Source organism: Paramisgurnus dabryanus, chromosome 5 (genome assembly GCF_030506205.2).
Source record: "Paramisgurnus dabryanus chromosome 5, PD_genome_1.1, whole genome shotgun sequence".
Taxonomy (NCBI): Eukaryota; Metazoa; Chordata; class Actinopteri; order Cypriniformes; family Cobitidae; genus Paramisgurnus; species Paramisgurnus dabryanus.
Window position 1 is genome coordinate 39,249,224 of NC_133341.1, and position 22,530 is coordinate 39,271,753.

General features: G+C 36.8%; 2 protein-coding genes across 2 annotated transcripts in view; both read right to left on the reverse strand.

The window, feature by feature from the left end:
- mapkapk5 (MAPK activated protein kinase 5) overlaps window positions 1-10,370 on the reverse strand; it is a 12,254-nt gene extending 1,884 nt beyond the window's left edge. Inside the window, exons 1-13 of the mRNA XM_065284075.1 lie at window positions 9,665-10,370; window positions 7,760-7,833; window positions 6,516-6,591; window positions 6,197-6,294; window positions 6,005-6,113; window positions 5,700-5,789; window positions 5,520-5,615; window positions 3,851-3,931; window positions 3,584-3,771; window positions 3,396-3,516; window positions 3,133-3,263; window positions 2,938-3,053; window positions 1,081-1,185 (exon numbers count right to left, since the gene is read on the reverse strand). Coding sequence (XP_065140147.1) covers window positions 1,081-1,185; window positions 2,938-3,053; window positions 3,133-3,263; window positions 3,396-3,516; window positions 3,584-3,771; window positions 3,851-3,931; window positions 5,520-5,615; window positions 5,700-5,789; window positions 6,005-6,113; window positions 6,197-6,294; window positions 6,516-6,591; window positions 7,760-7,833; window positions 9,665-9,700 — 1,321 coding nt within the window. The 5' untranslated portion in view covers window positions 9,701-10,370. The remainder of the gene's footprint in view (window positions 1-1,080; window positions 1,186-2,937; window positions 3,054-3,132; window positions 3,264-3,395; window positions 3,517-3,583; window positions 3,772-3,850; window positions 3,932-5,519; window positions 5,616-5,699; window positions 5,790-6,004; window positions 6,114-6,196; window positions 6,295-6,515; window positions 6,592-7,759; window positions 7,834-9,664) is intronic.
- Window positions 10,371-12,481: 2,111 nt separating this feature from the next.
- On the reverse strand, window positions 12,482-21,790 carry LOC135774163 (aldehyde dehydrogenase, mitochondrial-like). The gene is made up of 13 exons (XM_065284073.2): window positions 21,577-21,790; window positions 19,509-19,613; window positions 19,302-19,442; window positions 18,315-18,394; window positions 16,120-16,231; window positions 15,200-15,328; window positions 14,713-14,826; window positions 14,459-14,561; window positions 14,185-14,369; window positions 13,910-14,074; window positions 13,577-13,734; window positions 13,379-13,493; window positions 12,482-13,013 (listed from the first exon to the last, which is right to left on the reverse strand). Exons 1-13 carry the CDS (start codon window positions 21,685-21,687, stop codon window positions 12,981-12,983), a joined length of 1,551 nt encoding a protein of 516 aa, XP_065140145.1. The 5' UTR covers window positions 21,688-21,790; the 3' UTR covers window positions 12,482-12,980.
- Window positions 21,791-22,530: the final 740 nt, after the last annotated feature.

The window sequence follows — 22,530 nt, forward strand, 5'->3', positions numbered from 1 at the left end:
ATTAATTTTGGATGAATTATGAAAATAATGTCTGGTTTAGTCCACAAAGTTGTTTCTAATATTTAAAAGACCCAAATCTTAAAAGCTTACCATGTTCCTCTGAGGCCGGGCATTTATTTTAGAAAATCTTAAAAGTATGATATTGTGTTTTCAGTTCGTCAACCACAGATAAACCAACCAGCCAAATTTAAATCATTAAAAATCCACCAAGTAAACAAGTTATACAAATCTTGGAAAATGTCCGTTTTGGTGCTAAAACCACACCCAGTCACAGAAAAGCTGCCGTCTCTCTTTCAAATAGGTTCTGGTTATAGGGATACAGCTACGGACAAATCACGCAAGATATTGGGTTTAGGTTTGGGGGTAGGACTAGTATGGAAAAACTGCAGTTGTGGCTAGATAGCATACAGCTACGGCCTAAATCCTCTAAAATGTAGTATTAGGATAAAAAAAGCACAACCAGCGAGATTTCACGAGATTTTGTCCGTAGCAACCTTTCAACCTCCCTAGTTTTCCCTCATCGACGCCGTGTTTGCAGATTTTGCACATGTAATATCAGGAATTAAAGTAATGTGGCCGTGACCACGAGGGGACGACACTGCATAATCTAGTTACCCCTCCCACTCTTGAATGTTTTACTGAGATTTTTTATCCCGTGCCAATTGACCATCAATATTACAGACGTCCTGTGGTAAAGTTACATTAAGCCATCCAACCCCATAAAACGAATCCCGTCCAAATACGGCTTAAGACGGTGGCTTGATGATGCACTGGAGCAACTGAGCATGGCCCCGCCCCTAACACAATCGTGAGCATCCATTCAGGTTGTAGCTGTATTTGAAAGTTGAGCGATCTTTCCCTCAAGTGGGCGTGGTTTCAGCACAGACAGCGGACACGCCCCCACTGTTTGAGAGCAGAGAATCCTTCTTATTTCTCCAAGACTTTGATATCTTATTTTATTCATTTGGCAGATTTTATCATCATTCAAATGTTGCTGGGTGGTTAATAACACATTTTTCTGTGGTGGGACAAACCAAGAACATTTTTAATATCAGACTTATAAAGTACAAAATGACTTACCATCCCAACTTAACCCTTGCAATCCGTCTCTCAAAAGCTTGCAGTCTCGATTGAAACGCCAAGCTTCATGCATAACTTCACTTAGTTTCTCATTTTCATTGTCACCTGCAACAAAAATAATACTGTTTGTGATGAAGTATAACAATATATTTTTATGCCGTTCACAGATCCTGTCCAGCTCGGGGGTTTTGAGACATGAAAAACTGTGTAAATGATGATAAGGGAGATAAGGGTTCTTATAAAAAATGTCATGATGGGTGTGTGTGAAAGTGTGAAAATACCTATTGACGTGTATTTGAATGTGACTGTATTAAGGTGATATATGACAGAAATGATCAAGGGCAACAATGTCTGAAGAATTATGCAGAATAGAGGATTTTCTAGTTTTGTGTACATCTGCAACAATCCAACTTTACGTGTAAAAAAAAAGTATGTGTATGTGTTTAAATATACATAATATTATTTACACACAGCACAACCTCATATATTATTCAAAAAATACTTTTATTTTGTTTGAGATTAATCTAAATTAATCTATGCCCAGCACTACTTAATATATAAATGTTAATGTTAATTTAAGTTTTCTGTATCATTCTTGACCTCATGATTGCATTGCAAAAATGATTTCTTAGTACTTTTGTTTTATTTCAGTAGAAATATCTAAAGATTTAAGATGTATTTTCTTGATGAGCAAAATGACCCAAGAAAAAAATCTAGTTTTTAGAGAGAAAATATATAAAAGAAATTAATTTGTGAATATCTGACAATGGGGTGAAGAAAAAAGTTAACTTATTTTCAAGATTTTTTTTCTTACCCCATTGGCAGATATTTTTGCTTGTTTTAAGCACAAATTGACTTAAATTATAAATATTTTTTGTCTAAAAACTAGACTTATTTGCTTAGGTCATTTTGCATCTTAATTTAAGACGTTTTAGATATTTCTACTGAAAACAAGACAAAAATACTAGGTAAGAAAATCTTTTTTTGCAGTGTGTAAACATTACAATTCAAAAATGATTTTCAAGAAAAATTGTTCTTAGTATTTTTGTCTTGTTTTCAGTAAAAATATCTAAACATTTTTAAATGAAGATGCTTTTTCTTGATGAGCGAAACGACCCAATAAAATAAGTCTAGTTTTTAGACCAAAAATATCAAATTTAAGTGATTTTGTGCATAAAACGAGCCAAAATCTGCCAATGTGGTAGGCAAAAAAAAATTGTGAAAATTTTTCTCTTACACTTAATTCAAGAAATATTCAAGAAAAATTTGCTTACCCCATTGGCAGATTTTTTGCTTGTTTTATCCACAAAATCACTTAAATTTGATATTTTTGGTCTAAATCTAGACAAATTTTCTTGGGTCGTTTTGCTCATCAAGAAAAAGCATCTAAATTTAAGAATTTTTAGATATTTTTACTGAAAACAAGACAAAAATACTAAGAATTTTTTCTTTAAAATCATTTTTTGCAGTGTGTGTGTTAAACCCTATGAACACAGCACTTTGGTCCCGATATATATAAAAGCTGAAATCATTCACCAGCATAACAGAACAACTCATCACATGCTCCTTATCATCTTATCATAAACTAAATAAAAAAAATGCATGCGCGTGGTTTCTCAAGAGAGAAATCACAGATAATTAGCAAACTTCAGACACTTTGGAAAAAACCTACCAAATGCAGGACTTCCAATACGTCACATGTCTTTACGGGATCTTAACAGTATGTGCGTGACTGCACGCACAGATTCCAGAAAATCATTGGCAGTGTGAATGAAACAAAAATCGAACGAACCCGGACAAATCCCGGGCGCATTTTCGGTGAAATAATGGCTTTACAGAAGAGACAGATATACATACCAGCCTGTGGCAGTATGCATTGAGCTATAACATCTCTCAGTTTCTCCAGAGCCACATTCGTGTCTTCAGGCTCGTTCTCTGGATCGCTGATGAATGGTTCATCGCTGGGTTTGGTTCTGAAGGGTTAGGATATATTTACTGCACCCGTTCACGTTCCCCACCCCAGTGGATATTTCAACGTACACAAAGACTCACCCGAGCAGCTTTCTCTTTCTCAGGATGGGATTGTTGACGGAGTTGAGCGGCTTCAGGCTGAGATTCAGGTCCTGTATCCTCATGTTGGCCAGTTGCTCAGCGTGTGCCTGCTGGATACCAGCTACAACAGCCTGAAGAAATACAACAACCATCAAAGAACAGACACAGGAAAGCAAATGTGTTATAGATGTATGCTGAAAACACACTTTTTTTGTGAATGTGTGACGGTCGCTGCCATTAGTTGCAAGTTTTTTGGATCTCACCTTATCCATCATCATCTGAGCGGAGGGAAGCACGTTGTCCAACGCCTCAGTGCAGTTAAGCCAGGGATGAGTTATCACTTCTTCTATGGTCAACCTCTCCTCTGGCTTTACTTTCAGTAGCCTTAAAGCAACAAGATGTGTTAAAGCCTCACATTTCCACAACATGTGATGAGATGGGGGACGCTTACTTGCGGACGATGTCTTTGGCCATTTCGGATATCTGGCTCCATTCCTCCTCGGGGAAGTCGAAGCTGGCGGTCATGATTTTCTTGCGCATGTCTTTAGGGATGGTACGACTGTGGTGTTTGGAGTAAAACGGAGGATATCCGCACAGCATGACATAAATAATCACACCCAGAGACCAAAGGTCACAGCTCTAAACAGAAGCACGAATGGTCAAACAGGTTCCTGAAACGTATGGCGTAAATGTGTTTTAAATTTGTAATAATGTATACCTTGTTGTAGGTGTAAGGGGTGGGCGACGTGGGAATGATTCCAGACTTTTCTTTTTGGTGACGTCTCTGTGCCTCCAGCACCTATTGAAGAAGATCATTGCAACATTCAGTCATTCAGTTCATATATTTATATATTACGATAGCGTTAATGAGTCAAAAGAGCCCAACCCCATGTCTCTATGATGTTCTGATGCAGAGATATAGCTCTTGCTATGATATTCTCATTGGTTGCTAGGGAGTGAATTGGCATCCACCAATGATTATACTCCAAACCATGAACGTAATAATCATGATGACTCATGATTTTAGATACAAGTTTGCATTAGTGTTTAAAGCAAAACTAACCATTTTCTATCTCAAGACCACTAGATGGCACTATGACAAAATCGTGCATGCAGCCTCAGGTCATGACGATGATTACATCTAGCTAGTTTCATGACTATACAGTTGTATAATCATAGGGCTTGCTCAAACTCAAAGATTTTGTTTAATTATAAGGCCAATTAGTGGTGCAAGAACACCATCTTTTTTGTGTGGCCTCATGCTACGTTCAGACCAGTCGCGGTAGAGGCGTCAAGCGTGAGAGATTTCAGTGTTAAGTCAATGTAAGGTCTCACGTTGCGGATGAGGCGTTTAGCGCGGCATGGTAGACGCGATTTCTCCTCTTTTGCGAGAATGCTGCTGATTGAGCGTTGCCGCGGCAAACATGCGAGTTGAAAAATTGGAACTTTGGCGGAAAACGTGCCGCGTTACCCAATCAGGAGCTTGCTCTAGTACTGATGTGATTACAGAAAGCGAGCCGAGTCGCAAAAGGCCCTCCCATGACACGAGTTTCCGTGTGAATGTCTCGATGACTAGAATTTCACGTGCGAACAAAGCAAGTAAACTCTAAATGTTCAAGTGGCAAACTACACGCGGTAGACGCAAATTTTAAGCCTCAAATGCGGTGAGGTGTGAACCCATGGTCAGTCTCCATAATTGTTTTACCTGATGTCAATAGAAGTTTTTGTTCAGAAGCTATTGTATTGTTTTTTTTTTTTATGGTATCGAAATAACGCTTGCGGAGATCATAACTATCCTACGTACGCTTCTATGGGCTGCCATAGACGCAATGCTGTCTTTTAGGCTTAACACCTCAAAATGCACATTATATAAATACAGTAATGAAAATTAACAATACATATAATGAATAAACATTTTATCTGACTAGGTTTGCAAAGGGGTGGAAAGTTTACCGTACATTTACGGAAACTTTATCTGGGGAAATATTTCAAATTGTAAACTTAACAAGAATTTATGAGAATTTGCGGAAATGTTTTGGAAACAATAATTTTGACATTATTTTGTGTGCATCTGTGCATGATCTGGGTGTGTCTCCTCATTGGCCCTTCAGTAAGCAGTGTGCATGTGACTGAGGAATGTGCAGGGTAGAAATTCAACTAAATTGCATTAAATCTCTTTAAATTATGCTGCAAGATTTTGTTAAAATACATTTTAGTTCACTGTTATAGGCAACTTTGCATTGATTTATCAAATTCCCAGTTCATTCCAATTAATTCCCATGGAACGTTTCCAGCCTTGAAAATACCCAGAATTTTGCAACTCTATATCTGATCTCATCTGTGAAATGTTCCTTATGATTTAAAGAAATAATTGTGTGACGTCTTACCTGAGGTGCTACATAGTAAGGAGTGAACTGTGGGGTCATTAAATCACCCTGATCGATTTTAGCGAAACCAAAATCACACAGTTTAACAGGGGCATCCTAATGGGACAAACACACAAAAAAAACTATGTTAATATGTTATTACAATAACACAAAAGAAATGATTCATGTATCAGATCTCACCAGTGAATTATCCTTGAAGAGCAGGTTCTCCGGCTTCAGGTCTCGATGTGCAATATTTAATGAATGACAGTGTTGCAAAGCCAAACTTATCTGCAGAAATGACAGAGGATTAATTATAAAAATAAACTGATTTCAGTTTAATTTTAATGCACGTAATGTATAATTGCCCCTAAAAATGCTTTAAACATGCAACTCTTGATTTAGTGCATACTTTAACATACAGTAAATGATTAAGTCTTGTGTTTAGCTCCACAGATCTTCTCCAGGGCTTTTGAAAAGGGCGATGAACCTGTGCAACATTGTACCTGTTTAGTGACCTGGCTGGCCATCTTCTCTGTGAAGTGTTTGTGTTGACTGATTCTGTGAAACAGCTCACCGCCCTCCATCATCTCCATAACTATCAATAATCTCGCCCTATCGCAGAAAATATGAAAGTATTCATATGTTTTTTATGTGCTTTTTTATTACGTATAGTAGACAACACTGTGAATCGCTACCTTGGACTGGATTCATGTGGAAACTGTACACTGTTGGCATACACCTCTATAATCCTAACAATGTTGGTGTGACAGGCACACATCATATGAAGTCTCACCTGCAAAAAAAAGACAATTGAAACCTGCATCAGGAGACATTTTTTAAAGTCTGAATTCTTAAAAAGATTATTTTTTGGAAATCAAACTTGTGCAGAATAAGTATTTACCACAAGCACATTTCCAGGTTTATGCTTTAACCACTAGAGGTTAAAGGTTGTTGAGAAACAATTCTTAACCACTGACACCAAATGAAAGAAAGTAAATCTGGTGCACACAATACCTCATTACGAGCTTTAGATCTGTCGATCAAGATCTTAAGGGCAAATCGTTCTTGTGTTGATTTCTTCACACAAACCCTACAGAAAAAAACATAAACAATACAATGAATAGCCAAGTACAATATTTTTGGTCTCATTTGAACAGTATAATTAGTTTCTTTCTGTCTATATTTAGAATATATTTACATTAAATAAAAGCAATTTGCCAGATGCATTAATTTAAAGTGATGTATACATTGTAATGCACTGTATGTCACAGGACATATTTATGCATAAATGGGTCAATGACGTGACGTTAATTATTTTGTGTCCGTATGGATAAATCATAATAAAAATATTATCCAGAGCATGTTTATGTTACAGTTCTGCGGGATATCTTTACATTTTGGAGTTATTAAGCTCGTTTATCGAGTGTTAATTTATGCACAATCGTCCGTGCATCTCCGGCCATATCGAGTTTATTGTTTGATTTATATTGCTATTTTGTTAAGTTTTAACATATTGCTGTTTATATTAGTATGTGTATTTGTATTGCATATGATTGTTATATGAAGATTTAAAGGTATTGTGGAGGATTTTCTTTTTCCGGGTGGATCATCAAGACAATTGGTCCTCCTAGTTGTCAATCAGGAGTGTTGTGCAATTGCATTTTTTTTAAAGTGGAGAAGGCAGTTCTTTTCTAAAATTCGAGAAAATCCTCCGCTACACCTTTAAGTTGAGCATTTATATAAATATATACAGATTTGATATTCTACAGTTATTACTTCACACCCATATGGTTAATGCTACTGTGTGGATAATATAATTCATTCCTAACTACATTTATAAGTACTGGGCTGTATTATTGTATTTTGTGTCATTTATCATATCTTATGTATATCTGTTTTGTGTTTTATTTGTACAGACCACACACACAAACCTCTCCTTTCTACAGTAAAGTTTAATCAGTATCTGAATGGTGCTTGACTCAATTCTTGGACTCTAATCGGATCACCAGGATAAAGTGCACCTATCCTACAGTCCTTAATTCAGTTTAATTTGGTTATTTCAAAGCATTTTAAAAGAAGTCACACAAAAATGTCCTCATAATTCCCTCACCCTCATTCTTTATATTCCTTCATCTTCCATAGAAGAAAGTCTTACAGGTTTGAAATGACATGAAGGTTAACAAAGATGAGATTTTTCAATTTGGTTTTAATTTTTTCTCTGACTAGAAAAAGAAAAAATCATGGACACAAGGCCGTACCTCACAGGACCACTGATGCCAGCCCCCAGCTTCTGTGTCCAATTGATGTTATACTCATCTAAGATCGATGTCTCCTATTAGAAAAACAAACAGAGAGTATGGGAAACTGTATCTTGACATCTTATTAAAGGGATAGTTCAGTGAAAATTGTAATTCTGTCATCATAAATGTCTTTTTTTCTGCTAAACACAAATTAAGATAATGTTAATAGTTAAAAATGTTAATAGTTTGGAACAACATATGGGCGAGTAAGTTATGACAGAATTAAATTTTTTGGATAAACTATACCTTTAACTGGCATTAAAAGTTTGTAAGTTTGTAAAATGTGTAGCATGATTTTTGCCTTGTTCATTCATTAACTCATACAGTCAAGTGGTGATTCACAGTAGAAGACAGTAAGTCTCAAGTAGTTATACATTGACATATTATTGACTTATGACCGCCATTGTTTACATAGAGGGTTTTAGCAGTAAAAACGTACAGTAAACTTCCACACAGAATCAATAACAACAAAGTCCCTTAGAGTAGTTTATTTATGATAACAAGCAAAATAAACAACAAGTAGATTACCTTAGATCAAGTTATAGCTAAAGCGTATCAAACACTACACTAAGCTAATAGGGCTGGGCAAAAAAATTGATTTTTCGATTAATCGTTTTTTAAAACGTGGTCGATTAAAAATCGATTCTCAAAGAGCAGAATCGATTTTTTTCATATTTATTTCCGCAAACATTGAACGGAGGAATAGAAGCATTTTAGATTTCGCAAGCAAGAAGTGTTGTGGCTTTTAATTTCTTTTTATTAATTACCCACTTGTAAACTGCTGTTCACTGTTCTTTTTTATTAATATAGTATGTGTATTAAATCTATTATTGAGTTGAATCGAGAATCGAGAATAAAAACCTACATGAGAACCGGAATCGAAAATTTAATCGAGAATCGGAATCGAATCGATAGCTTGGGAATCGAAATCGAATCGATCTGGAACATCTGAATCGATACCCAGCCCTATAAGCTAACGTTATGGTGTAAAATGTGTACTATATAATGTATACAATTTTAACTACAGATCGATCGCTGCCAAACCTCCTTTCACATAGCAGTGATCCAGGATCACCGTCTCCCTTCATCTTTAGGAAACCAAAACATTTGTTGTTTTCGAAGAGGTATTTGGTACAAAGTTCAGACCAATCTACCCTTCTATGTAACATACTTAAAACAGCTATGATCAGTCTTCAAGAAAAAAATTCATGACTAACTTTTTTAGACTGTCTTAAAGTTTTATGCAACCAGCCACGGAAGTTAAGTTAAGTCCAGACGCATAACCGCGACAATGCTCCTGCATCGATAAAACCGAAGTCCTTCTTATCTTTGCAAATAAAAAATAAAAATTAAATGTGAAAATTAATTTTATCAGCTACAATATGTTAAACATAACGAACACGCATCTTATTTCAAGTGAACACAATTTTGGTAAAATGTCCTTATTGTTGTATTTTAAACAGCACTGAAATGGGTGTAACAATTGTTATAGCAAGATTATCATTATCCTTTGGCAAAAATAATTATTGCAATATGTGATAATAATTTGCTAGATATTGCAATAAACACAATAATGCTTTAAGATGTAAACTCAACTTAAAATGAAAATTACATAGTTAAAAGGACCGGAAGTTACGTTTGTTCCACAAATGCTGTTTGTGTTGTTACTGCTGAAAACGTCTATACATAACTTTTTGACTTGTTAATGTTCTTATCGCGGTATGCATGTACTGTTGTTTTCATATGTCTTTTCTTTACGTCCTTGTTCTCCATCATGTGTTCAAGCTGTAGTTTGGTGGTACTGACAGAAGTCGTCATATAATATTGTTATTAATAGCTTCACAGATATTAAAGATAATTTACCTTAATGAATCTGTCCACGCCCGTCTCCTCGGTCATGATGTAACAGTGACAGATTCACAGCACCCTTTGACTTCAGTGAGGCTCACACATGTAAGATTTTACCCTGGTAATGATCCAGGTGATGTTATTACGAATCTCCTTACGATGTTTGCCAAAGTATAATTTTCATGATGAACTTCTCAAGTCCTCGCCTTTCTTCGTTTGAAATAAATGCCAAATTGGCATTACAAGCAAAACTCTATTATTTCCATACTATAAGGCCAAGCAAATGCAATGCTTTGCGAAACCTCCAAAGCTTACAGCACGAGAGCTAACATACGTGCTTGACTAACATCTTACATACGCGCTTCAGACCCAAACTGACCAACGGACTGGTCACTAACCAAGCTGGAAATTGGTCTATAACGCTGTTAAGAACTGATTAACAAAACTGATAAGATAAAACGAGTTATTGCTGGCCGGCTGTTTGGATGCTAGCTGTGAATCTTGCTTTCACAGCAGTTGAGATTTCCGACGCTCGTATTTACATGTATCGGATCTCTCTGAATCTTTAAATGTCGCGGGGCTGTTCCGCATGAAAACGTGTAGTAAAAATCACAAAAGAGGAAATATTAACATTATCCTAAATGTATTTGCTAAGATTTTAGCTTTGATGAGAGCTGAGGAAGACTCTTCTTCTATAGTGGCCGCCGCATCGCGCACTCAATGCGTGCGCCACCTAACGGACAGGAGGAGCGCCGCAATCCCTTAAAGGGGACATTACACAAGACTTTTTAAAGGGATATTTCACTTTAAAATGAAAATTGTGTCATCGTTTACTCATCCTCATGTTGTTCTAAACCTGTATTCATTTCTTTTTTTCTGATGAACAATAGAAGATATTTATAGAAATGATGGTAAACAACACACAGCAGACAGTGACCATTGACTTATATAGTAGGAAAAATATTTTGGAAGTATTGTGATAAATGATGAAGAAAATGTTTTTATAAATGATGGTAAGCACCCAGTTGACGGTACCCGTTAAATTCCATCATATTTTTTTATTCCTACTATGGAAGTCAATGGTTACTATCTGCTGTATGTTATCATTTCTCAAAATATCTTCTTTTTTGTTCATCAGAAAAAAGAAATTCATACAGGTTTAGAATATGAGGATGAGTAAATGATGACAAAATTATATAGGGTACAGAAAGGAAATACTAGTCACCTGTCAGACAATGGTTTATGTCTGGCACAATCGCGTGGGCAAATTCGCCGAGACAAAACAATGGCGTGATCAATAACTCTGCACTTTTCTTAGATAGTTTTATGTTTTACCTACATTGGGGAAGTGATGCTTAAAACAGAGAAGTAGTTCTGGAACACGTCCTTAACATGCCCTTCTTGACCCAACCACAGTCAACCTGCAGCGAGAGCTAAAGGATATTTCGAAAAACCTTCCCAACATAGCAGATGCAAGATTATCAATCAAAAAAGGGAACCTTAATTTCACAGGCCATTAAATTAAACAATATAATGTTAAGAGGCTAGAACCAAAGCATACACTCAAGACACAGTATTTTACGGTATGCATTGTAACATGTAATAACAGGATAAGCTTTGTTTGAGACTATATCATAGCAGGATTTACCAATGTGGGAAGAGGATTATTATAGCAATACAAACATAAATGTAAAGCAAAAACAGGATATGCGTGAGAAAGATTGGGTTTGAAATATAGGTTAACCTATGGTGGTGTGAAGTAACATCTTTCACATTCTGACAGGTGAACTATCCCTTTAAGATGTCAAATAAATCTTTGGTGTCTTCAAAGTACATAGAGTATGTGAAGTTTTAGCTCAAAATACCATATAGACTATTTATTATGTTAAAAGTGCCACTTTGTAGGTGTGAGCTTTTTTTGGGTGTGTCATTTTAAATGCAAATGAGTTGATAAAATGCAAAGTTTGTCGAAATTGAAACTCAATTGTGCTTTCAATTATTTTCTCTCTCTGCACCAAATGGCAGTTCTGTGGTTGGATAGTGCAGATTAAGGGGCGAAATTATCCCCTTCTGACATCACAAGGGGAGACAAATTTCAATTAGCTATTTTTTCACATGCTTGCTAAGAATGGTTTACCAAAACTAAGTTACTGGGTTGATCTTTTTCACATTTTCTAGGTTGATAGAAGCACGATGTATATGATTATCTTCTTTCAGATGAACACAATCAAAGTTATATTAAAAAATAACCTGGCTGTTCCAAGCTTTATAATGGTAGTGAATGGTGCTTCTGATTTCAATCCGCAAAAAATTCCATCCATGCTTCAAAGAAGTAATCCACACGGCTCCAGGGGATTAATAAAGGCCTTTTAAAGACAATCTATGCGATTTTGTAAGAAAAATCAATATTTAAAGCTTAACAAACTACTAGCTTGCGGTAATGATGCCTGACGCACATTTACGAAAGAATGCACTTCCAGCGTATGATGTAGTGTAGTGACGAATGCGAAAGCGTAGAGAGCAAAACTAAACGTCTCAGCTGACCCATCAGCTTGACCCGGCTGGGAGGACCATCTTAAACCAGCTACTTTCATCCTAAACCAGCCAACAAGATTAACCAAGCTGGCCAAACTTCCAGCCTGGTCAAGCTGGTGGGTCAGCTGGTTTTACAGCCTGACCAGATTTAAAGTGTTCAAAAACCCTCAAAAAAACAGCCTACTAAACCTGATTAAACCAGCCAACTAGGATAGGCTGGTTTAAGTTGGTCTTTTCATTAGGGATGCATACATGTATAATTTCTATAAAGAGAACGGTTATAGTCAATTAAATGAGTCAAGCTTCATTGTTTGCTTTATTAAAATGAATACATTTTATAAAGGTTTTAACTAACATGATTGATTTATGCATATGTAAATGAGAGAGATGTAAACCAGGAGAGTTCTTGAACAATCATGGTTAGTGTATGACATTCTTTTATTTTTTTTCTTTCTGCAAAATAGCAAACCGAAAAATAGATACTTATTCATGTGCATGAAGACAATGAATAGAAAAAAGGAAGAAAAGTATTCATGCAAATAAACATAGTACATAAAAAGAGCTCAGATGCAAAACCGTGTAAGTGCGTCTGAATAAAAACAGCCCAAAACACATTTTATATATCCTTTTTTTCCTTTCAGATTAAACATCATATACAGCAATACTGTTTGCAAAAGCACTTATAAGTGATTATAATGATGATTACTATAAGTGTTTTATAGTTTTTTAGGATGGCATAAGACTATGCACATATATTAGCATATTATATAGCTGCTTCTTCAGATATTTCATCCATTTAGGAATTTTTTTGAGGAACCTTAGTGATAACCTACAGAGGAGAAGAAAATGAATGAGTACATGAACACGGGACACCTTATGCTACATTTTAAAAAATACACTTCTTGATATTGTGCTTGTGATTTAAAATACACTACTATAATAGCAATTCAATTATGCCGGCCAATAGATAGAAGCCATAGGTCAGATGATGGCAAACTTTTTAAGAGGATACGTGCTATAATTGCATATAAAACATAAACATTAATACTTCATATTATAATCTTTATATACTATATTTGAAAAAAAATTTGGTGGGAAAACCGGAAAAGGAAGTGTCACAAGAACTTTTCCTTATAAGCAATACTGACTTTCATTTGTAAAAGGTTTGGCTGCCCTGTTTTAGGAAAGCCTTACCGTTTTGACCTCTGTATAGTTGTCCAGTACATACTGTCCCAGCTCACGACCAATTCCTGAAGCCTTATAGCCTCCGAAGGGAGCCTGAGTCGCGAACACGTTGTAGCAGTTAACCCTAACACAACAAAACAAACCACATGTAAGCAACGTATTTCTCCCTAGGGCTGTTATTGCGCTAATTAATTATTACACGCTTACCACACAGTGCCAGCACGCAGACCGCTGGAGATATAGTTTGCCTTGTCAAGGTCTTTGGTGAAAACAGCTGCCGCAAGGCCATATTTACTGTCATTGGCTCTCTCGATAACTTCCTCTAAAGACTTGAACTTCAAAATCTGCATCACTGGCCCAAAGATCTAACAGCAGAGGAAAAGATTGGATATAATCATCAGTCAGTCATCAGGTCCAGAAGGGGTTTATATTCCCAACAAACAGCTGCTTATTGTGCGAATTATATGGCAACTCAGCACGTAAAAATTAAACGCAAGGACATAAAATATTAATTTATGTTGACATCAAGACAAACAAGACCTCCTCGCGGGCAATTGTCATGTTATCCTGAACGTCACCAAAGATAGTCGGCTGGATGAAGTAACCGCGGTCGGCTGCCGCGCCACCACCGCACATCAGCTTGGCTCCCTCGCGTTTTCCGCTGCCGATGTAGCCCAGAATCTTCTGGAACTGTTTGTCATCCACCTTATGGGTAGAAAAAAAACAATCAACTCTTAGACATTACATTTAACTTTAAATTCTTGCATACTGCAACCCAGTGTTTGACTTCGATCTTGTTCATTACAGATGCGTACCTGTGGTCCATGCTCGGTTTTCAAGTCAAAGGGATCTCCCACAACCCTCTTCTTGGCTTTCTCTACGCTCCTCTCCATAAACTCTTTGTAGACGCTCTCTTGCACAAACGTACGAGAGCCTGCGCAACAACACTGTCCCTGGTTGAAGAAGAGGCCAAGATGGGACTGCTCAACCGCATTCTCCACTGCAAAAACAAATATATACGTATATCGCCTTTTTATACTTTTATATCTTTACAAGCTGCCGAGGATGTGGATAAAAGAGCAAGCTTACTATCAGCATCTGATAAAATGATGTTGGGGCTCTTTCCCCCCAGCTCCAATGTCACTTTCTTAAGATTACTGTTGGCAGATGCTTGCTGGATAAGCTGACCGACCTATAAAATAAAAATAAGAGAGTTCTCCAATTCTTACTTAAGAAAATCAGACATAAAGTCGATACTAAACTGAATTGATCCACAGTACTACTAATACTAAATCAATACTTTTTTGAATCAAGTACCAAGTCCAGAAAAATAAGTCTCTTACATCAGTGGAGCCGGTAAATGCCACTTTGTCAACGTCCATGTGAGATGCGATGGCTGCCCCTGCCGTAGGACCCATTCCTGGGACGATATTAACAACACCAGCAGGGAATCCCACCTTAAACAACATCAACAGTCATAAAAAAAAAAAACAGTCGGACAATGCGGCATTACAGGCCTATTAACACTACACCCAACTAGAGCTGCATAACGATTAATCGCAACTAATCGTTTAAAAAAATAAAAGTTTTTGGTATTATATATGTGTGTACTGTGTATAATATATTTTTTTTAAATATACACAGTACACACACACACACACACACACACACACACACACACACACACACACACACGATGTAAACAAAAACTTTTATTTGGCAAACGATTAGTCGCGATTAATCGTTACGCAGCCCTACACCCAAAACCTATACATGCCGAAAAACAATTTAAGATGCCCGCTTTAATGCAAATGTAACTACAGTAGTCACCTCTTGGATAAGATTGGCGACATAAAGGGCAGTGAGAGGCGTCTGCTCCGCCGGCTTCATCACAACCGTGTTTCCTGTAGCTAGGGCAGGGCCGAGCTTCCATGCCTGCATCAATAATGGGAAGTTCCACTGCCAGACAATGGGAAAAAGATTACTCTTTTATTTACCTAAAATGCACATGGTAATGATGGCATTAAACAAGCAAACACTTGAAAGCAAGAAGCGATACAGGGAGTCCAGGTTTACCAAAGAAAAAGATGAAATTTAAATATGCAGATGTTACACAACAGTGCTTGTATTGATGATTTAAACACAAATTTCATGTTTTCCTATGTCTTCGTAGTGTTAAAAGCATTGTTGTGGTGCTTTGGGAGCTGATATTCCAAATATGGTAATGGCGTAACATTTCATCACACGCAATCCCAACAAACTGGTTAGCTGGCCAATAGGTGCACACAGCTCTTTTCAGAACGATGAGCTTTGTAAGAAAGGCGTGGAATAGAGGAGAAACAATAATGTATGGTATATGGAAAATAATGTGTTTTTTGAACCTTAAAACACGTGAACACATTGCATTGTTTTTAGCAATGTCACATGACCGCTTTAAGACAACAATGCAATTGTTTAATGCAATGCAATGCAATGAAAACCTTACAATGCAATAGCAGAGGAACATTTGCATGACAAATCACAATACAGTTTTTTTTATCATTTCATTATAAATCATGAACAACTTTGTGGCTCTTTTACCAAACATCTCAGATGCAATGTGCAATGACTTTGTGCTTAACAGTTGTCGATGCTTTTCAGAAAACTTTTAGGCCAAAAAATACATTAACATTTAAATAATGACACACAAAATGGGAACAATAAGACTTCCAGGATCTAAAGGATCGGTGAACTCCACAGCACAAACTTACAGGAATAATTTGGCCACACACTCCAACGGGCTCATGTCTTGTGTAACAAAAGTAATCCCCATCAACTGGAATCGTCATCCCATGCCATTTGTCTGCCCAGCCGGCAAAATACCTATAGACATAAACAATGATAATACAAATCAAATTGAAAAACAAATGTGATGAGAATTTGTGTTACAAAAAATTGTGTTGTGTTGGACTTAAAATGTAATAATTCAAGTTTTAGTTCTTGTTTATGACAAAAATAACACATGTGATGTTAAATGCTCATTTTTAAAAAGAAAATCAATATCAATATAGAAAAACTGGTCATTTTTTAAAAGAAAATCAATATAGAAAAACTGGTCTCACCATTCATAAATAAATGTTTTATATCTCTCTCAAAATCCAACTATTATGCAGATTTAATTAGATCAGGCTCTGGCGACTCTCAAGCACTTTTCTCATTGGTACATAAAATTATTTTCTTCCACCTCATTTTTATTCTACTGACTCTTGTAATTCCATTATGACATTTTTTTAATTCCAAAATTGACCATATTCACCAACAGTTAGCACATTTTTTTCCTGTCATCCTTTTTCTAACTTTACCCTCCCCTCCTCTGTTGAAATAGCTAACCTTGTCCTCAAATCAAAACCATCAACCTACCAACTTGATCTTCTTCCGACTATACTGGTTAAAGCTTGCATTCACTCCCTGACCTCTCTTTTAACGGCAATTATCCATTCTTCCCTTATCACTGGTATTGTTCCGTCACCCCTCAAATCAGCTGTAATAACCCCCATTCTTAAGAAACCAGGAGCTGATCCCAGTGACTTCAACAATTTTCGCCCCAATTTCAAACCTACACTTTCTTTCAAAAATTCATGAAAAAACAGTTGTCTCTCAGATTCATGACCACCTTTCTCAAAATAGTCTCCATGAACAGTTCCAATTAGGTTTCCGTCTTCTTCATAGTACCGAAACAGCCTTAGTTAAAATAACAAATGACCTCCTCATGGCTGCGGACTCTGGATTTTTAACAATCCTCATCCTGCTGGACCTGAGTGCGGCTTTTGACACCATTGGATTTTCTGATACACCTCTGCACTGGTATAAATCATATCTTTCTGGCCGTACTCAGTTTGTTCAACTTAAATCATTCAGATCCCACTTCTCCCCCCTCTCTTCTGGAGTTCCACAAGGTTCTGTCCTTGGACCTCTTCTGTTCATTATCTACCTTCTCCCTCTTGGTCATATTTTTCGTAAAAATAATAATCAAATTGTCTTCAGGAAATCAGATCCTGGTTCTCTCCAAATTTTCTCGAACTTAATAATGACAAAACTGAACTCCTCCTTCTTGGCACCAAATCCATTATCTCTAAAATAAATGACCTTTCCATCTCTATCAAAAATTCCCCCTCCCCCCAAGTTAAGAGTCTGGGTGTCATCCTAGATAGCACTTTGTCGTTCCAGTCTCATATTAATAATATTACTAGGTCAGCATATTTCCATTTACGTAACATCTCTCGTCTACGCCCATCTCTCTCCCTAAACAGGGCTGAAACTCCCGTTTAGATTATTGCAATTCTCTTCTCTATGGTTTACCTGACAAATCCTTTTAATAAATTACAACTAGTTAAAAACTCTGCTGCCCGCATCATTACCAGAACCCCCTCCATCAGTCATATTACACCTGCCAGCAGCAACTTTATTGGCTCCCCTTTAAATACCGCATTATTTACAAGATCCTTCTCATTACATTCAAAGCTATTAATAATCTTGCCCCTTAGTATCTCACCGAGTTCATACATATCAAGACACCTACCCATTCTCTCAGGTCTTCTTCCTCTATCCAGCTCATTCTTCCACCTGCTCGTCTGGTTACTATGGGGTCTAAAGCTTTCAGTCGCTCAGAACCCTAACCTTTGAAACTCTCTGCCCCACTACATTCAACCCTCCACGTCCATATACACTTTCAAATCTCACCTAAAAAATACTTTCTTTAATTTTTCATTTTGCCCTGACTGCAATGATACTATTATTAATAGTATTAATATGTTATTTTATTGACTTTTTGTACTGATTGTTTGTTGGAATGTGTGTTTTATTGTTGATTTTGTAAGGTGACCTTGAGTGTTGAGTAAATAAAATGCATTATTATTATTGTTATTATGTTAGAATTTTAATTAACATTTTTTCCGCCATTTTTCACCTGAAGCACTTGACCACCATGGGGACATCAACACTGTAGGAGATTGCGTATGGTTTCCCATTGTCAAGAGTCTCTAGCTCCTATTTCAAATACAGACAATGAACAATATATGAAAAAAGATGATATACAACAAATAACATAAAACTGTTAATATTGATGTTAAACTTACGCATTAAACAATGAAAAAGCTTCACAGAATTTTCTGAAAAAATAAAACCTGCCCAAATAATATATTCAACTAGTTGTGCACATCCCCAGTTTTTTTCAACTTTTAGAAACAATGCTCAGCTCATCAATGTCGCTTTTCAATCAGCCATCCAATCACAGCAAAGAATGGGCGAGATGAATACCACACCAACCAACCGGTGCATCGTACAATGACTAATAAACAAAACAGAAGTATAACAGCAACCAAAGCGCTAAACTGAAAAAACGCTGAAGAGCGCCAACAGTTGGCATTCGCCTGCCACTTCAGCCGCGTTTAAATGCTTTGGTGGACACAGGGCCTAAGTTACTGTGTACTAAAGGCCAAAGTATATCAGAAGAGTGCGGGCGTACTGTACATGCCCCGCCAGATTTCTAAAACCTTGCATACATTGTACGCGTAGGTCGAGTTTGCGCTTACAGGAGATTGTAGTAAGTAGCCCAGGTTGCATTTTTTTCACAATGCATGTGTCAAACGTCTGTGTACACGTATGAGTCAAGGAAACTATACTTTGCAAGGCTGTGCGTTCGACCGTGCACATATACAAACAGACTGTACTATAAATTTGTTTAAATGTAATAATGCAAATGAGAGGCAAACGTTTTAACTGCTTTCATTGTGACTATAGATGGGCCATTATACAACTGTAAACTTTTAATGATTTTGTTTTAAGTTTAATTGTATTTTCGGTTAACAGCACACGAAACAATTTATATATATAGATATGCAATACGCTCTTTTAAAACAGGTCTTTAAGAATTTACAAGACAAAGGTGACTCACAGCTAAATAAGCTGAATCTCTCTCAATGCAGTCGGCCAGTCGGTTCAGGAGAAGTCCACGTTGAGATGCATCCATGCGTCGCCACGGAGACCCGAGCTTAAAGGCATTTTTAGCAGCCTCAACAGCTTTGTCCACGTCCACCTATAAGGATGGAAAGAAAACATGAATATTTTATTCATCTTATCAAAAACAAACACAGACACCTACCTTATCCCCCTCTGCAACATGACAGATAACTTCACCAGTCGCAGGATTGATGGTGGGGAAAGTTTTCTTGCTTACTGCATCATGCCATTCATTGTTAATAAAAATCTGAAAAAAAAAAAAACATGAAAAACAACCACTTTATACCTGCGCTTAATGTGATTTCAACATTCACTGGCATTTGTAATAGAAAAATGTTGATAGCTTGTGACATCATAACCCCACATTAACATTAAAGTCATGAAAATTTCATTTGGACTTTGCAGTAAGGGGGCCAAAACGTTTTTCCTCTTGCTGGCGTATGTTTTCAATGAAAGTGTCGCACTTAAAAAAGTGCCCATTTTTCCGCATTTAGTCCGTCAATGTCACTTTTCATTCAGCCATCCAATCAAAGTGAAGGATGGGCGGGACAAATACCACAACAACCAACTGCTGCATCGTACAATGACCAGTAAACAAAACAGAAGTATCACTGCAACTAAGGCTGGGTCCGAAAACTTTAAAATGCTGCCGATTCCAAGGCAGGAAGGCATCAAGGCATGTCCGAATCCAATGTTAGGTTTACTTCCTGACTCCTGAGATCTTGTCCCACAATTCTATGCGTGTGAGCGGATGAGGAATGTGATTGGCTGAACTTGGTCAGGTTCGAAAAAATTAAATGGTGGCCAAGAAAGCCTCTGGAGCAAAAATGTTGTGTAAATAAAAGTATATTTTCACTTTTTACACCTTTTAATTGCATTTCTAGTGAGAAATTAGTATTGTGGTTTTTAAATTGTTTATTAGTTATCACAAAGGCGTCCTCTGTTTATATTTCAAAGATGCTGCCTATGAAGTGTGTCCGAAAGTGTTTCTCGGAGCTCCGAAGTCATTGCCTCATGATGAGGCAGTAAGGCAACAAGTCAGCTGCCTAAGTTTTTGGACGCAGCCTAAAGCACTCGGCTAAAAAAAAGCTGGCGCCCACAGTTGGCGTCCGACAAGGTGTTGTCAGCTTTGATGTACATGCCCCCTAAAAGTAATTCGTTGTTATATAAGTAGTACATTTAATCTAAGAGGTTGATCAACTTTGTAGACCATATTATCCAACCACAGTTTGACAAATCATTAAAATTCATGGAATTTGAACCCAACAATTACACTTTAGTTCAAGTTGTAAAGATGACATCGATGATACAATTAAATGGAAAATAAATCTCACCTCACTTTCAATAAATAGTTTGCTTTACTTTAATTTTCAGCAAGCTTAACTTTATGTATGTGTAAATATTTGTTTGAACATACAAATATTTAATAACTAGAAACAAACTAACATTAGACACGACAGTGTTAAATCCTGCAGTGCGTATTCGCCTCATGGACTGAACTAGATTTTCCAGTTCTTGCTGTCACCTGACTCCTCCATCAATGTATTTGTAAGTTGCTAAACATTTCTGGAGGAATATCCTTTAAAAAATTCACTGGTCTTCCATTGCTAGGATGATCAGCTATTCCCCCTACAGCTGTTACCGGTGTGTCTAAAATTAATGACACTGCAGTTTATTGATCTGTCAACATCTGCTGTACTCATATCTTCCTATCACACAGATGAGCAGGAACACTTGGCATCATTATTTTGTTTTTTCAAAACTGTCATTTACCTATAAACTATTGGCTAACTGTACTGTAGTTTACTGTAAATAAAACCGCAAGGACCATTCCTTACAGGTACAAGTAAAGTCCATTAATTATGATTGTTTCATTAAACAAGCATAAAAACATCATCTGTACATCAATAGAGTCTATGAACAAATCACAAATAAGCCAGGGAGATCAAGGGTTATCAAAAATATAACGTAAAAGGGCCTCTTCCAATCAACAGTGTTTCAACATCATGTAAACGTCAGGTATATTACGTCACGTGACTCGCTTTCTGTCCATAACGCCAAGATGTTCTCGTACTAAAATTAATAATATATAAAACTTAGGACATACATATATATATATTTAAACAATTAACTTAGTATCTACATGCGCATTTTGCTTACTAACATTAGTGAATTTAAAATCAAAACATTTTTAAACATTTGTTCATTACCTTGTTATAGTGAACGTCTGGTTGGGAGTTGGGTGCAGGAATCGTTAAACTTCTGCATGCGGAGACGCGATACACTCGCGGGAAAGTTCGCAGAAATACCGTGCGCAGCATTTTAGTGCAGTTTCCTCTTTAAATCGGACTTAGAACGGAAACACTATGTAAACACTAGTGATGAGTCGTTCTAAGAGCCGATTCTTTGTAGTGAACGAGAAGAGCCGGCTTCAGTCAGGAGAGCCGAATCTTCAGCCGCAGGCAGGGGCGGGACCTATGAATGTGGCACACGATGCGTCCAATCAAATGGAAAGACAGACTAGGATTATACCATTATGTGAAAGAAGAAAGGTGGATAGACGCTCCAAAAAGCCAGTGTAGTGGTACAGGCCAGGTACACAAAGCGGGAGCCGGATTAAATGTAAGCGCGTTGGGAGAAAGTTAAGGCAAAAAGTAGAACAAAGTTAAGTCATGAGTGAAAACCGAAATAGACTAATTTTGCCTTTACATAATAGGTTTGTTGGCTGTGGTTCTAAGTTCATTGTTCGATTGTTTAATTAAAGTGTTATTATAATGTTAAATAATAGTAACTGTATTTTTTCTAACAAAAACATTAAAAAAATAAAGCTTTTATAAAAACAATTGATACAACAATTGCATACCAACACACAAACCATTCACAGCTGCAAATTTGGGCTAAAATAGAAGTCTAATACTAAGTCTGATACTAAATGAATAGCCTGAGAACTTGAAGACATGAAGAGCCCTCTTCTAAGGGAGCAAAGACAGAAGAGCCGAATCTTTGAAAAGAGCCGGATTGCCAATCACTAGTAACACTGTCGTTAGTGAGGTTGCAAGATCCTTGAAAACTCCATACAAACAAATATATAATATGATATAAACCAAAAATTTACTTTGTTACTTATTTACGTATACATGCATTATTTTTTTCTATATTTGTCG

What these genes read in the sequence shown, in the direction of transcription:
- LOC135774163 (XM_065284073.2), bottom strand. Translation starts at nt 21,687, where the DNA reads ATGCTGCGCACGGTATTTCTGCGAACTTTCCCGCGAGTGTATCGCGTC. An exon ending in CATTTTATCAGATGCTGATA is followed by an intron (nt 14,370 to 14,458) that starts GTAAGCTTGCTC and finishes TTGTTTTTGCAG; the next exon opens with TGGAGAATGCGGTTGAGCAG. An exon ending in ACTATACAGAGGTCAAAACG is followed by an intron (nt 13,014 to 13,378) that starts GTAAGGCTTTCC and finishes TCTCCTCTGTAG; the next exon opens with GTTATCACTAAGGTTCCTCA.